We start from the raw sequence: 11,886 nt of genomic DNA, 5'->3' as shown, positions 1-11,886 counted from the left end.
GGTCTACAGCCCTTTTTTTTTTTTTTTTTTTTGCAGTCATGAGGTTGCCTAGCAATGCTTTAGACAGGTTTGCATTAGCACCGAGTCCGTTTGATACACAACGAAACTGAGGCCGAGAAGTGGGAGGCGTCACCAACTGCTGGGCCTCGCAACCTGCTAAAGCGAGGCCGGGGGACCAAGACATCGGGCCTGCGCTTCCAGGCCCTCTTGGGTCGGTGGGTGTAGGGAGTTAGGGCCCTACTGCGTTCTTTGCACCCCACTGCACACCCTGCCGTTGCAGGAGGATCCCTGGGGGAGGAGCTCGGGACTCGGAGGAGGAGCCAGGGCGGCTTCGGGGCGCGGGAACGTAATCTTGCAGAATAAGAGCCAGAGTCCGGGAGCAATCCCTGCAGCCCAGCAGGCAGAAAGTACTGGGAGCGACCTCATGGAAGAGAAGCAGATCCTATGTGTGGGGCTAGTGGTGCTGGACATCATCAATGTGGTGGACAAGTACCCGGAGGAGGACTCGGACAGCAGGTAGGGGCGCCCGGGCCCCCCAGAGACCCCAAGGGCCACGGCAGCCCCGCATTTGTGCCTGGCGTTCAAGACTGCAGGGCTGGGGCCATGCGAGTCCGTCCTCGGGAGCCCATGCCCCTTGCTCTGTGTCTGGGACCTGGGGAAAGAATGGAGTCCTTTAGTGACAAGACCCAGGCTCCAGATAGCATTGTGTTCGCCAGTTCCCATGTCACCCCCGGGACTGTGTCAGGCATGATTATCCCTATTTTACCCACGAGCAAGTAGAGACTCTGAGAGACGAAGTGGTTTATGTAAGGACGCGCACCTAGTACAAGCAGGACCGATGTGTTTGTTTCCTAACAAGACCTATGCCCTTGCCTCTTATTAGCATTTGCTTCTAATTTATTTGCCACCTATATGCCTCATCTATTTCCTTTAAAAAATGAGGCAGCTTACAATAAGAAGTATGTATTGTTAGTTAGATGGGCAAGAAGATTTAAAGCCATGGCATTTGAACTTCACTGTAGCTCAGGGCTTGCAGACACCGGGATGACCCTTAAAGTGCTGTGGGTTAGGCATGTGCAAGCACAGACTTCTCCCTGGTGCTAAATTCCGAAAGGAGTTTACCAGAAGTCCTTTTTACACAAGTCAGTTGGCAATGTAGTGGAGAAAAAACATCCAACTCGGTTGTCTGGTGGAAGTTGGAGAGTTTGTTGGTTCTTATATTTACTCTTGATAAGAACTACGCCGTTATGCTGTAATCCCAGGAAAGCACTTCTGTGGGCGAAGTACAGGGCTTTCTCTTGGGAAAGGCCAATGTTTGGAATACGAAGAGTTGCTCCTCGGCTATCAGTTGTCTCAGTCAAGACCTGGATGAAAGGCCAGTTCAAGGCCGAGCTCAGCGAGACGCGACAGCACTCCCAGCCGTGAGGCTGAGGGGCGAGACCAGACGGTGCTCACCCAGCACGGTCACACGTGTTACCACACTTTCCTCACGGCAGCCCGTGGGAAGTGTGAAAGGACCAGTCAGATCCTTTCTTTATAGATATGGAAGATGTGGAGAAATTAAATGATTTCTGTGAGGCCATGAGGTCCGTGCATGGCGGAGCAGGGATCAGAGCCCAAGCCTCCTAAGTCCGAACCTCGTGTCCCAGCTCTCCGCTATCTCTTGTGCTCTCTTTCCCGTTGCTGCTGCCCGTCTCGTGGAGCCAACCCTTTGCTTTGGGCTGCTTTGTTTGCCAGAAGTTAGAGCCTCTTGCCAGGGGTGCAGGGGCAGTGGGAGAGAGGCACAGGGTGCGCCCACTCTCCGACATGAAGACGGCCCTAGGGCAGGGTGCCCAGAGGGGAGCTAGGCTTGCTCTCAGGGCAGCAGTGCACACCTCGGAGCCTCAGGTCCCCTGAGGACTGTGGCGGGCCTGAGGAAGACCCGAGTGCCTCTTTCAACCAGACCTGGTGCCCCATGGAGGCTAGAATGCTAGAATGGGGGGGGGGGGGTCCTGCCACTCTGCCTGGGGCTGCTTCCGAAGGCAGGCGCAGTGAGGTGCCGCTCCGAAGAGACCTTGCCCACGTTCCCCATGCCCCTGCCCTTCAGGGTGGGCCTCCCGCTGCCCCAGACCCACCGCTCTGCTCCTCTGCAGAGCCTGTGGTTGTCCTGAGGGCCTCTCCCGTGTGCTCCCATCGCGCCCAGCCCAGCTTCTGGATGCTGTCGTGCCTCCCAGATGAGCAAGCCTGGGGGTGGGGGGGGGGGCAGTCCCTTTCGGCCATCTCAGCCCCACCTGTCCCAGGCTGCCTGCGCTCCACAGACAGCTGGGGACTCTCAGGAGCAGCCCCCAGGTGCTGGGCCGGCCCCCTGAAGAATGGCCCTGCCTCCCAGGGACCAGGCCGAGAAGAGCCTTCCAGAAAGCACCTTTGTGTTCAGCAGAGCCTTTCTGCACATCGAGTTGGGTATCGGTGTGACTGTGAGGGGTTTCCACAGAGTAGAAGTATGTACTCATTCTTTGAAACCTCACCCTAGCTGGGGCCTGACTACCTTCCATTCACAAATACAGAGTGCGTTGCAGTGGTGTGGGAGCGGGGAACCTGGGTTCCGACGCCAGCTTTGTCTTTAACTGCGGGGTGACTTCGAGCAAGGCAGACCCCCCCACCCCAGGCTCTTCTCTCTTCTCCGAGTGAGAATTTCTCTAAAGCTCGTAGCGTGAGAGACCTTTCTTTCTAAAACGATGGTGGTTCCCTTTTCCCAAGGCGGAAGGGAAGCTCAGGGTTAAGTTTTGTGTACAAGTACATCTTCGTCCAAAAATTCTGATGCTCTTATTTCCCTTAAGGAGTGATTCTTTGGTACTCGTTCCTCTTATTATAACCTGCCACAGTTGTTGTTGTTGTTTTTGTTGTTGTTGTTGTTGTTATTTTGGAGCTGGGAGAAGAGAAATAGCAGCCTGCACTGTTTCCCTCGCAGTGTTATTGGAGCGCAAATGAGAAATCACCGAAGTGGTTTGACTTTGTACGCATAAGTTCTCGTTGTTGTTGTTGAAGATGACATGAAGCCAAACAGATGTACTTTGAGTTGTTTTCCTCTTGTTAGACTTTCAGCAAAGAGGGAGGAGAAAAAGTGATGTGAGGTGATGGAAGTGTCAGTTAACCTTATTGTGGGAATTATTTCGTAACGTGTACGTATATCAAAATCACATTGTGCTTCTCCAACTTACAAAACGTTATGTGTCAACTGTATTTCAATAAAGTTGAAAAAAAGGAAACAAATAAATGAAAAAGGTGGAGGAAAAACGGATACTCACCCAATAATCTTTTCAACTTAAAAGAAAAAGATTTTATTTCTTTATTTTTAGAGAGAGGGGAAGGGAGGGAGAAAGAGAGATAGAGAAACATCAATGTGTGGTTGCCACTCATGCACCCCCTACTATGCCCTGACTGGGAATTGAACTGGCAACGCTTTGGTTCGAAGGCTGATGCTCAATCCACTGAGCCACTCCAGCCAGGGCTTTTCAGCTTTTGACATGGTAATATTTAGCTCCCCTCTGCTTGCATGATCACGAAGCCCAGGTTCACCTCTCTTATTCAGTTTACCCTGAGTTATTATCAAAGCAACTCTCCTGAGACAGGAGCGGGTAGTAGATTTGATATCTTTGGAAAGTGGCACCTGGCGTTATCCAGCTCTCAAGAGGAGGCCGAAGACGCAGCGGCTCCACCTGGGGGAGGTGGGCCATTGACACTGAGGAGACACTAACCCGCAGGGACCGAAACCCCCAAATTGTAATGAACCTGACTGAGTGGTTTCCTGATGTCATAAGAATAGGTGGGGATAGAAATTAACTGCTGTAAACTTGAATTTAGCCTGGGCTAGGGAGACAGCCCTGGCTGGCCTTGGAGGCCCACCTGGAAACGAGAAGACTGGCCTGGATGCCCTCTGGGGGGGTTCTCCTAGCGCTCACATTCTGCGGGCCCTCCCTAGGGCACCGAGGTCAGCCGTGCTCACCCCAGGACGAGCCTGCTGGAGCTGCAGGGACCCCCCACTGTGTCTTACAGGTGCTTGTCCCAGAGGTGGCAGCGCGGGGGCAACGCGTCCAACTCCTGCACCGTCCTCTCCCTGCTCGGGGCTCCCTGCGCCTTCATGGGCTCGCTGGCCCCCGGCTTTGCTGCTGAGTGAGTTGAAGAGGGGGCAGGGGAGGCCCGCCCTCAGGGTGGGGGGAAAGGCAGTCTTAACCCTGGGTGGGTGGGCTGTAAGAAACGGCTGTGGCCCCCAGACCTGGGTGGGAGGGGACGAAGTGGGCAGCTGGAGCGCCAGCATTCCCGAGCCTCCCTGGTGTGGCCTGCCCGCTCCTCAGATGTTAACGCTGCTCCTGCGAAAGGTTTCATTTCCACAGCCTGGTTCCTTGGCCACCCTCCGGAGCCTGCTTCAGCTCCCCCACCTTCCCCTTCTTTGCTTCCAACAGGCCTCGGTGGATGTGACTTTGCCCTTCTTAACTCCCTCATCCCGGCTGTGCTTGAGGCAGAGGCAGTTAGGGACATGTACCCATCCTCCCTCAAGGGTGTCGGGCAGCCATGGTCCGAAGGTCCAGGCTCACAGTCTCCCAGGTGAGGGGGCAGGGCCAGTGCTCATGTCCCCACTGTTCCCTGAAGCAGCAAGAGCACCCTGGCCGGGGGCACCTTGGAACCACGTGCTGGAGCTGGGCCTAGACCCATGCCTCCCAGCTCATGGCTGAGAGGCTGCAGCCCGAAAGGGGCCCACGTGCCGTTCATGATGGCTGCGGCGGGCACCCACGGGTTCTTTGACCTCTGGCACTGCTGACTCAGCGAGGGCTTATCAGACCCACACTTTGCCCACTGTGGGCACCGGGGCAGGTTCCAGGTTGCTGGCCTGTGAAGCACAGCCCTTTGAACCCTGCTTTAGGGGGACTGCTGCGAGCGCCCAGCCCCCTCGGCCACAGCCAGGTTCCCTTCCCTGAGGAACTGGCAGGAAGCACACTGGGGCGAGAGCCCGTCTGTGCAGTGGGACAGGGACCCGGGGCCAACAGCTGGTCGCTTATTAACCCTCTCCAGCAGCTGCCTTCCCTCCCAGCTGGAGGTGAGACTGGTCCTTACTTAGGGTGGTGGACCTGCCTTTCTGCAGCAGTCACCCCGATGGCTGGGCCATTCCAAATTGTCCTGTGGGCTCAACAAACATTTAATGAGCACCTGCCATGTGCCGGGCTCTGTGGGTACACAAAGTTATTTGGTAAACCAACCATGTGTTCTATGCTATGGGAAAGCTACTATTTAAAGGGCCCTCAAGGTGTAAGACAGGGACCAGTGTCCTGACTTCGTGTCTGTCACAGGCTGTTGAGTTGGCTCCACCTCCTGGTAACCCCATGGCTGAGGGATGCCCCCAGTGTCTTGTCCTCGCCAGCCCTGCTCAGCTCCCGTGGCTTCCTTTATGGAGTCGTTCCGTCTCACGTTTGGTCTCCCCCTTCCTGCTCCCTTCCATTCTCCCAGAGTGATTGTCTTCACCTTTGCACAAATCTGCACTGCCCAGCTTTGGCGTTGCCATCAGTGGGGTCCGCCATAGTGAGAAAAGCTGGGATGGTGGCTGGCCAGCGTGATGCCAGGTCTTGGGCACAGGACACTGACCTTCCAGAGACGGCCCGGAAGGGTAGCACTGGCCTCCTTGTCCCCCTGCTGGTGCAGTCTTCAGGCCCACACCGAGGGGCATCAGGCACCGGGAGCCCGTTCCCTGGCCGGAAGGGTTCGCCTTGGTGCGAGGGGAGAGGGCAGTGAGCGGGCACACCAAGGCAGCACCGCCTCCCGGCCAGCAGGTGGGGAGTGAGAGGACTCACTGTAGGGCTGGAAGGGACTTCAGAGAGCAGAGTGCCCCGGGGGTGGGTGTGCTGAGGGCAGCTGGTGGGCAAAGTATCACCTTGGTAATTGTTAATTCTGCCGGGGCTTTGCATGAAACAGGCCACGGTCCCCTCCCCTGCTGTGTCAAAGAGGGCGCGGGCCACCACCCCAAGTCTGCCCCGGCAGCTGTCTGAGTGTAAGCGCATCCGTCCCAGCTTGAGTCAAAGTGAAGGGCAGTGTCAGGGTTGGAGTTTGCCTCGAGTCTGGACCGAAGACAATGCCCCTTGGTGCATTTCTCGCTGAGCTCCGCCTATGCATTCCTGCCTCTCCCTCCTCCTCGCACAGCCTGTGACAGCTGGTGATTCCTAGTTCCCTCCTGGCCCCCTCTGCTTGCAGCCTGAGTCCCTCGTGGCCCTGCCAGCTACCTTCCAGCCCCCAAACCTTGTCAACTGCATCTCCCCCCGGGTTACTCTGCCCGGCAGTTTTGTCCTGGATGACTTCCGCCGCTACTCCGTGGACCTACGCCACATGGTCGTTCAGGCCACAGGCTCCATGTCCATCGCCACGGTCATCGTCAACGAGGCCAGCGGCAGCCGCACCATCCTGCACGCCTACAGGTTTGTACACCTGTCTGCGCCTCGCCAGCTGCCGCCGCCATCACTGGATTCCCAGAACAGGATCTCCTCTTGGAAGAGGGGTGCTCAGCACCCATATGCTCCGGCACCCCTCCCCACCCCGTGGAAGGTTCAGGCCGTTTGTAGGCTCTAATTTGTGTCTCCTTGCCCTTCCCTTGGCTCGGGCTCCACCCCAAGTTTCCTGGTGGCTGACTTCAGGCAGCGGGGTGTGGACGTGTCTCAGGTGGCCTGGCAGAGCAGGGGAGAGACCCCATGCTCTTGCTGCATCGTCAACAACTCCAGTGGCTCCCGTACCATTGTGCTGTATGACACGTAAGGCCCCCTGGCCTCACCCTGCCACACCCACCAATCAGTTCCCTCACTTGCCACCATGGGCATCCCAGTTGCCCACCCTCTGGGGCCTCTCTCTGTACCAGAAATTGTCCGTATGCCCGACTGCTCAGTGCTTTCTGAATTGTTTTCAATTAGGGGGAGGAGGGGGTGGGGACGGGAAGGGCTTCGCTCTGCCTGGCAACTTGGCCTTGGTCAGCACCGAGGATGGGCAGGCGTGCCTGCACAAAACGTAATTTATGGTGTGATTCCTCCATAATTCATTAATCAGCAGCCCGGGTTGGGTGTGGGGACATTGTTCTGAGGACAGAAGGGCGGGAGATGTGATTCAAACTATCCTCTGCCCTGGCGGGGACCCAGTGGGACTTCCAGGGTCAGCCTCAGAGTGGCCAGCCTGCAGCCTGGCACCAAGGATCTGGGGCTTGGGGTTCAGAAAAGACGAGGCCCTGCTGAGTTCCCAGCGAGATGCAGCCGGACCACACCCCACACCCCACCTGCAGTCACTGATGAGGGGGCACGGGGTCAGCAGATTAGGGTCGTCCAGGGAAGTGCCAAACGACAGGGAGGGGATCCCTTTAGGGCCCAAGGTACTGGGGGGAGGCCCTGGGGGCTCAGATTCTCCTCATCTCCCCCAGACTCCCTCTTGAAGAGTCTCAGGGGTGTAGCTACTGAGAACCAGGTATCTGTCAGGTGCTGTGTTGGGGCTGAGTGGCCCCAGCTCAGCCGCCCTGCGGTTCAGGCCATCCTGACTGCCCAGCACAACCACTCCATCAGGGGAGGGGCCGTCCTCCCAGGACAGGCTTCTCGGCCCACGGTCCCTGGGCTCTGTGTGCCCCAACGAGCGAGTGAGTGGGCACGCACGCTGGTGACAGATTCACATCAGGTGGCCCTGGTCATCTGCCCGTTAAGCGACAGCCTGTAGCAACATCCATCAAGGATGCAGCATGCGTATTCACAGGACGGGAGCTCTTCGCCGTCCTCAATGCAGGGACAGCCAAAGGCATCGCATCCCCTCCAAAAACCCGCAGGGTGCCTGCGAGGCTGGGGGTCTGGGCCCCGTTGACCGATGGGGAAAGCAGCCTTGGAAAGGCCCAGGTCGCTCAGCTGGTTAAGAAGGATTCAGCTCTGCAATACAGACAGGACTTCGGCTGTGTGTAGGTCTCTGGCCAAGGAAGGTCAAGGTGGATGGACCCTTGTGGGGTGTCCACCCATAACTTAGCCAAATTAAACTCATCCTCAAGCGCTAAGCTTAACCTCACGGTTGCACCACATAGCTGCCGAACTCCCTGCTGTGGTGCCAGGAGTGAGTGGAACCAGACCGGAGCTCCAGGCAGAGCAGCCAGGCCTTAGTAGTTTCCTGGGGCACCGCTGGGAGCGGAGTGTGCTGCTGGCAATTGGAATTCTGGGAACTGTAGTCCTCAGTGTTCTTAGGGCATTCTGGGAGGTATGGTCTCCAAGGCACACAAAACTGGCTCCCCAACAGACAGGTACTGTTTGCCCTTAGAGAACATCACAGCCCCAAACACCAAAAGGGGTGTGCGAGCAGACTGCCTCCGATGCCCTCTCTGGATGGCGTCGAGTGGGGCGAGGAGTAGTTGTGAGGTCCGCTAGGGACAGAGTCGGTCCGGAGCTGAGCCTCAGAAGCCTGTGCTGTAGATCTAGCTTCCTGCCGTGCTTGTCAGGGCCGGTCGTAAGGGCCCCAGCAGCCTGTTGGGGACCCCGGTCCTGGCCATCCTCACCATGCCATTCTTTGTCCTTTCTGTCTTGTGACTTAGGAACCTGCCAGATGTCTCTGCTCTGGACTTTGAGAAAGTCGATCTGACTCGGTTCAAGTGGATCCACATTGAGGCAAGCCCTTTCCTGCGCTTCGAAGGGCTCAGCCTGCCAGCCCCTCCTCGTGTTTTGCCCCCTTCTTGGTTTCTTTGAACCATGAAGTGCCTTAGTGATCAATAAATACGACCCTCCTCGTCCCCTTTCCATCATCCTACTCTATGTTTTTAGGTAGGAAACTAAGGCCCACAAAGGTTGGGTGACTTACTCAAGTCACACAGCAGGAGGCAGCGCCAGAAGCAGGATGCTGACTCAGGCGAAGTCCCGTGCTTCCTGTGTCACAGGCTGCCCTGCGCCCGGGCCCTGCACGCTGGCAGGGGCCTGGCTGCGGGAGGCCTGACCTCTGGGAGGCAGGAAGGGGAAGGCCCAACCCAGCTCCCAAATACAGGGAACTAGAATCTCCATTGCCAGAGAAGCTTTGGAGTCCAGAAGGGAGGAGAAAAATCCCAAGAAGTCCTGAGTTCTAATCCTAGCCCTGTTGTTTAACTTATTATGGGCAAGAAAAATCTGTTTCATTCTTTAGTCTCCTCATCTATCATCTGTGAAATGGGAAGGCCTCTAAGGTCCATGATAGTTCTAGAATTTTGAGATCGAGGATGGGGTTCTAGCCCAGCCTCCACCACGCCCCCCACCGCCCCCCTCACCCAGAGTTTCAGCAGGGAGGGAAGAAGGAGCTGGACCAGCTGGGCCCTTCGCACCTGGTCCTGAGCGTCCCCACCCTGCCCAGGGCCGGAACGCTTCGGAGCAGGTGAAGATGCTGCAGCGGATAGACCAGCACAATGCCCGGCAGCCTCCGGGGCAGAAGATCCGGGTGTCCGTGGAGGTGGAGAAGCCCCGAGAGGAGCTGTTCCCGCTGTTTGGCTATGGAGACGTGGTGAGCATCTTATCCTGGCCACATGCAGCTAATTTGGTTCTTAGAAGGAGCCTGAACATTCCCTTGTCTTGCCTGCCACTCCTGGATGGCTAGCTACTCAGGGCTTGGTGGTGTTAGCAGCGAGGGAACAAAGAAAAGAGGCCACTCCCCGCTTTGGGCTCCGGTGCAGCCATCGGCCGTGGCCAAGGAGAATTTCTCTGCCCCAGTGGGTGGGTAGGTATGAGGGTAGGTAGCCAAATGGCTTGGACAGGGCAATCCTTTGTGGAAGCATCTCCTCCCTGGGCCTCCTCAGTCTTTTTCTCTGTCCAGTGAGAGGACAGGACTGTCCTCCCAGGCGTCCTTTGACTCTGGGGTGAGTGACAGGGTGTGGGAGGCACTAGCAGGTGAGGGAGGATAGGAAGGGGACTTGCACAAGGTGATTTGAGCAGAGCAGGGTCTAAATGGAATCTGGTTGACAAGCTCAGTGCCACTCAGCGGAAGCTGGTTGGCCCCCAGCCTGGGATGTGGGATAAAAGATGTGGATGCCTGTTGTGTGGCAGGGGTGGGGCCTGGGCACAAGGATTTCTTAACAACGCTGTCTCGGATGGCTGTACTGTGTGGCAAGTGTTGAGGGAGTTTCTGAGCCCCTACCCCTTGGATTGTTCAATGAAGAAGCCAGGCTTAGAGGGCAGAGTTGTGAGAGGAAAACAAACGTAACAAAAGCAGAAATGCTCCGGAGCGCCGGCAGTTTCACTTGGCCGAAATGCTAGATGTCACCCCAAGATGGCGCTCAAGGCTCGCTTTGGGTTTTGGGTCGGAAGAAGTTCGTTGACGGTAGGACAGACAGACCAGGGTGTGTGTCCCGGTGGACAGGGCTGAATTCTGGCAGACCGTGAGCAAGGATGAAAACGTGTCCCTGTGAGGCGGTGGAATACTGTCTTGGGGGTGGGGGGGGGGGCCCTGTTGGAGGAGCAGGGTTATCGTGGGCGGGCGATGCTGGGCTGCTGCCGGGGAGTGGCTGGGCCGGGACTGGAGCTGGGTGACCGTCAGCCTCTCTTCCACTGCCCACAGGTGTTTGTCAGCAAAGACATAGCCAAGCACTTGGGGTTCCGATCAGCGGTGGAGGCCCTGAGGGGCTTGTACAGTCGTGTGAGGAGAGGGTGAGCTGGGGAACTCCAGGAAGAAAAGCTGTGGGAACCAAGCCAGCCTGGGCTCCGGTCTGCCCTGGGGAGGGGGGCGTGAGCCCGGGGCCCAGGGGGCCGCACCCAGCTGAGCGGAGGGTCCTGCAGGGCTGTGCTGATCTGTGCCTGGGCTGAGGAGGGCGCCGACGCCCTGGGCCCCGATGGACAGCTGTTCCACTCGGATGCTTTCCCGCCGCCCCGGGTGGTGGACACCCTGGGGGCTGGCGACACCTTCAATGCCGCGGTCATCTTCAGCCTGTCGCAGGGTGAGTACCCCAGCAGGAGGCACCGGGCGGGGCCTGGCCCTGTGCAGACGGCCAGGCTGAGTCAGCTACTCGTCCCTCCCCCGCCCGCCTCCCTCCAGGAAAGAGCATGCAGGAGGCTCTGAGGTTCGGCTGCCAGGTGGCCGGCAAGAAGTGTGGCCTGCAGGGCTTCGACGGCATCGTGTGAGTGCCCCACAGCGGGAGGCACCGCACACACCCCCGTGGGGGCCTCCGTCAGCGACTGCCAGTGCCGCCTCCCCTCCATCCAGCCTGGCAGCCGGGCAGCCCTGCTCCCGGGCAGATCGGGGGCAGAGGAGGGCTCCGCCTGCGTCCTGGCGTCGCACGCTGCAAGGCCACAGAGCCAATAAATCTGATTCCCCGGAGCCTGCTTCCTTCTGGCAGTCTGCTTGTCCTCGGCGTCCAAACTGCTCTGGCAGGGCTTCTGGGGGCTTGGATGCTACAGCCCTGCCCCCACTTTTTTCCATTCCCCCCGCCCACCTCCCTACCCAGGCCCAAAGGAGGGGCTGCCCAGGCTGGAGCAGCAGGAATGCCCCAGGCTTGCCACCAGCTGTGCCCGTGGTGGGGGCCCAGTTCAGGCATCCACGGTGACAGGGAGCCATCCTGGCCAGGGAGGATGCTAAACTCTTTGGACCCCCGGGAACCTTCCAAACAACCGCAGATCATGAGAAAAGCCCCTCTGGGCCCCTGTGCTGTCCCAGGACTCCAGTTCCGTGGCCCCAGGAGTGGCTCGGGCTGACAGCTTGACAGGCCAGCAGGCAGGGGGCCTACTCTGTGGTTTGGTGGGGCCTGTGCCGTCCAAAAATAGCTTCCCAGTGACCGCTCCAAAGCCTGGGAACTCCGCCCTGGGAGCCGCCTGGTAGTTAAGGCAGTGTCTCAGCCACAGATGTGACCCAGGATGCAGCTGTTGCTGTCCCTGGGGGAGACCAGGGCTGACGCGGCGGCGGAGCTGGAGC

The 11,886-nt window shown here is 58.1% G+C and overlaps 1 protein-coding gene across 4 annotated transcripts; it reads left to right on the top strand.

The window, feature by feature from the left end:
• Nucleotides 1–101: 101 nt before the first annotated feature.
• On the top strand, nucleotides 102–11,295 carry KHK (ketohexokinase). Of its 4 annotated transcripts, XM_045844310.1 has the most exons (10): nucleotides 102–516; nucleotides 4,033–4,149; nucleotides 4,440–4,581; nucleotides 6,303–6,437; nucleotides 6,633–6,767; nucleotides 8,561–8,633; nucleotides 9,343–9,489; nucleotides 10,540–10,628; nucleotides 10,758–10,915; nucleotides 11,014–11,295. In XM_045844310.1, exons 1-10 carry the CDS (start codon nucleotides 477–479, stop codon nucleotides 11,097–11,099), a joined length of 1,122 nt encoding a protein of 373 aa, XP_045700266.1. In that variant the 5' UTR covers nucleotides 102–476; the 3' UTR covers nucleotides 11,100–11,295. The 4 variants fall into 4 exon arrangements, with proteins under 4 accessions (XP_045700266.1, XP_045700267.1, XP_045700269.1 ...); XM_045844311.1 differs by lacking the exon at nucleotides 4,440–4,581 and having other exon boundaries at nucleotides 117–516; XM_045844313.1 differs by lacking the exons at nucleotides 4,440–4,581; nucleotides 6,303–6,437 and having other exon boundaries at nucleotides 156–516.
• The last annotated feature ends 591 nt before the right edge of the window (nucleotides 11,296–11,886 follow it).

This window comes from Phyllostomus hastatus, unplaced genomic scaffold (genome assembly GCF_019186645.2).
Source record: "Phyllostomus hastatus isolate PE091 unplaced genomic scaffold, TTU_PhHast_1.1 phas_contig_402, whole genome shotgun sequence".
NCBI classification, from domain to species: Eukaryota; Metazoa; Chordata; class Mammalia; order Chiroptera; family Phyllostomidae; genus Phyllostomus; species Phyllostomus hastatus.
Note: the sequence above shows the minus strand (reverse complement) of the source record. Positions and strands in the feature narration are given on the sequence as shown.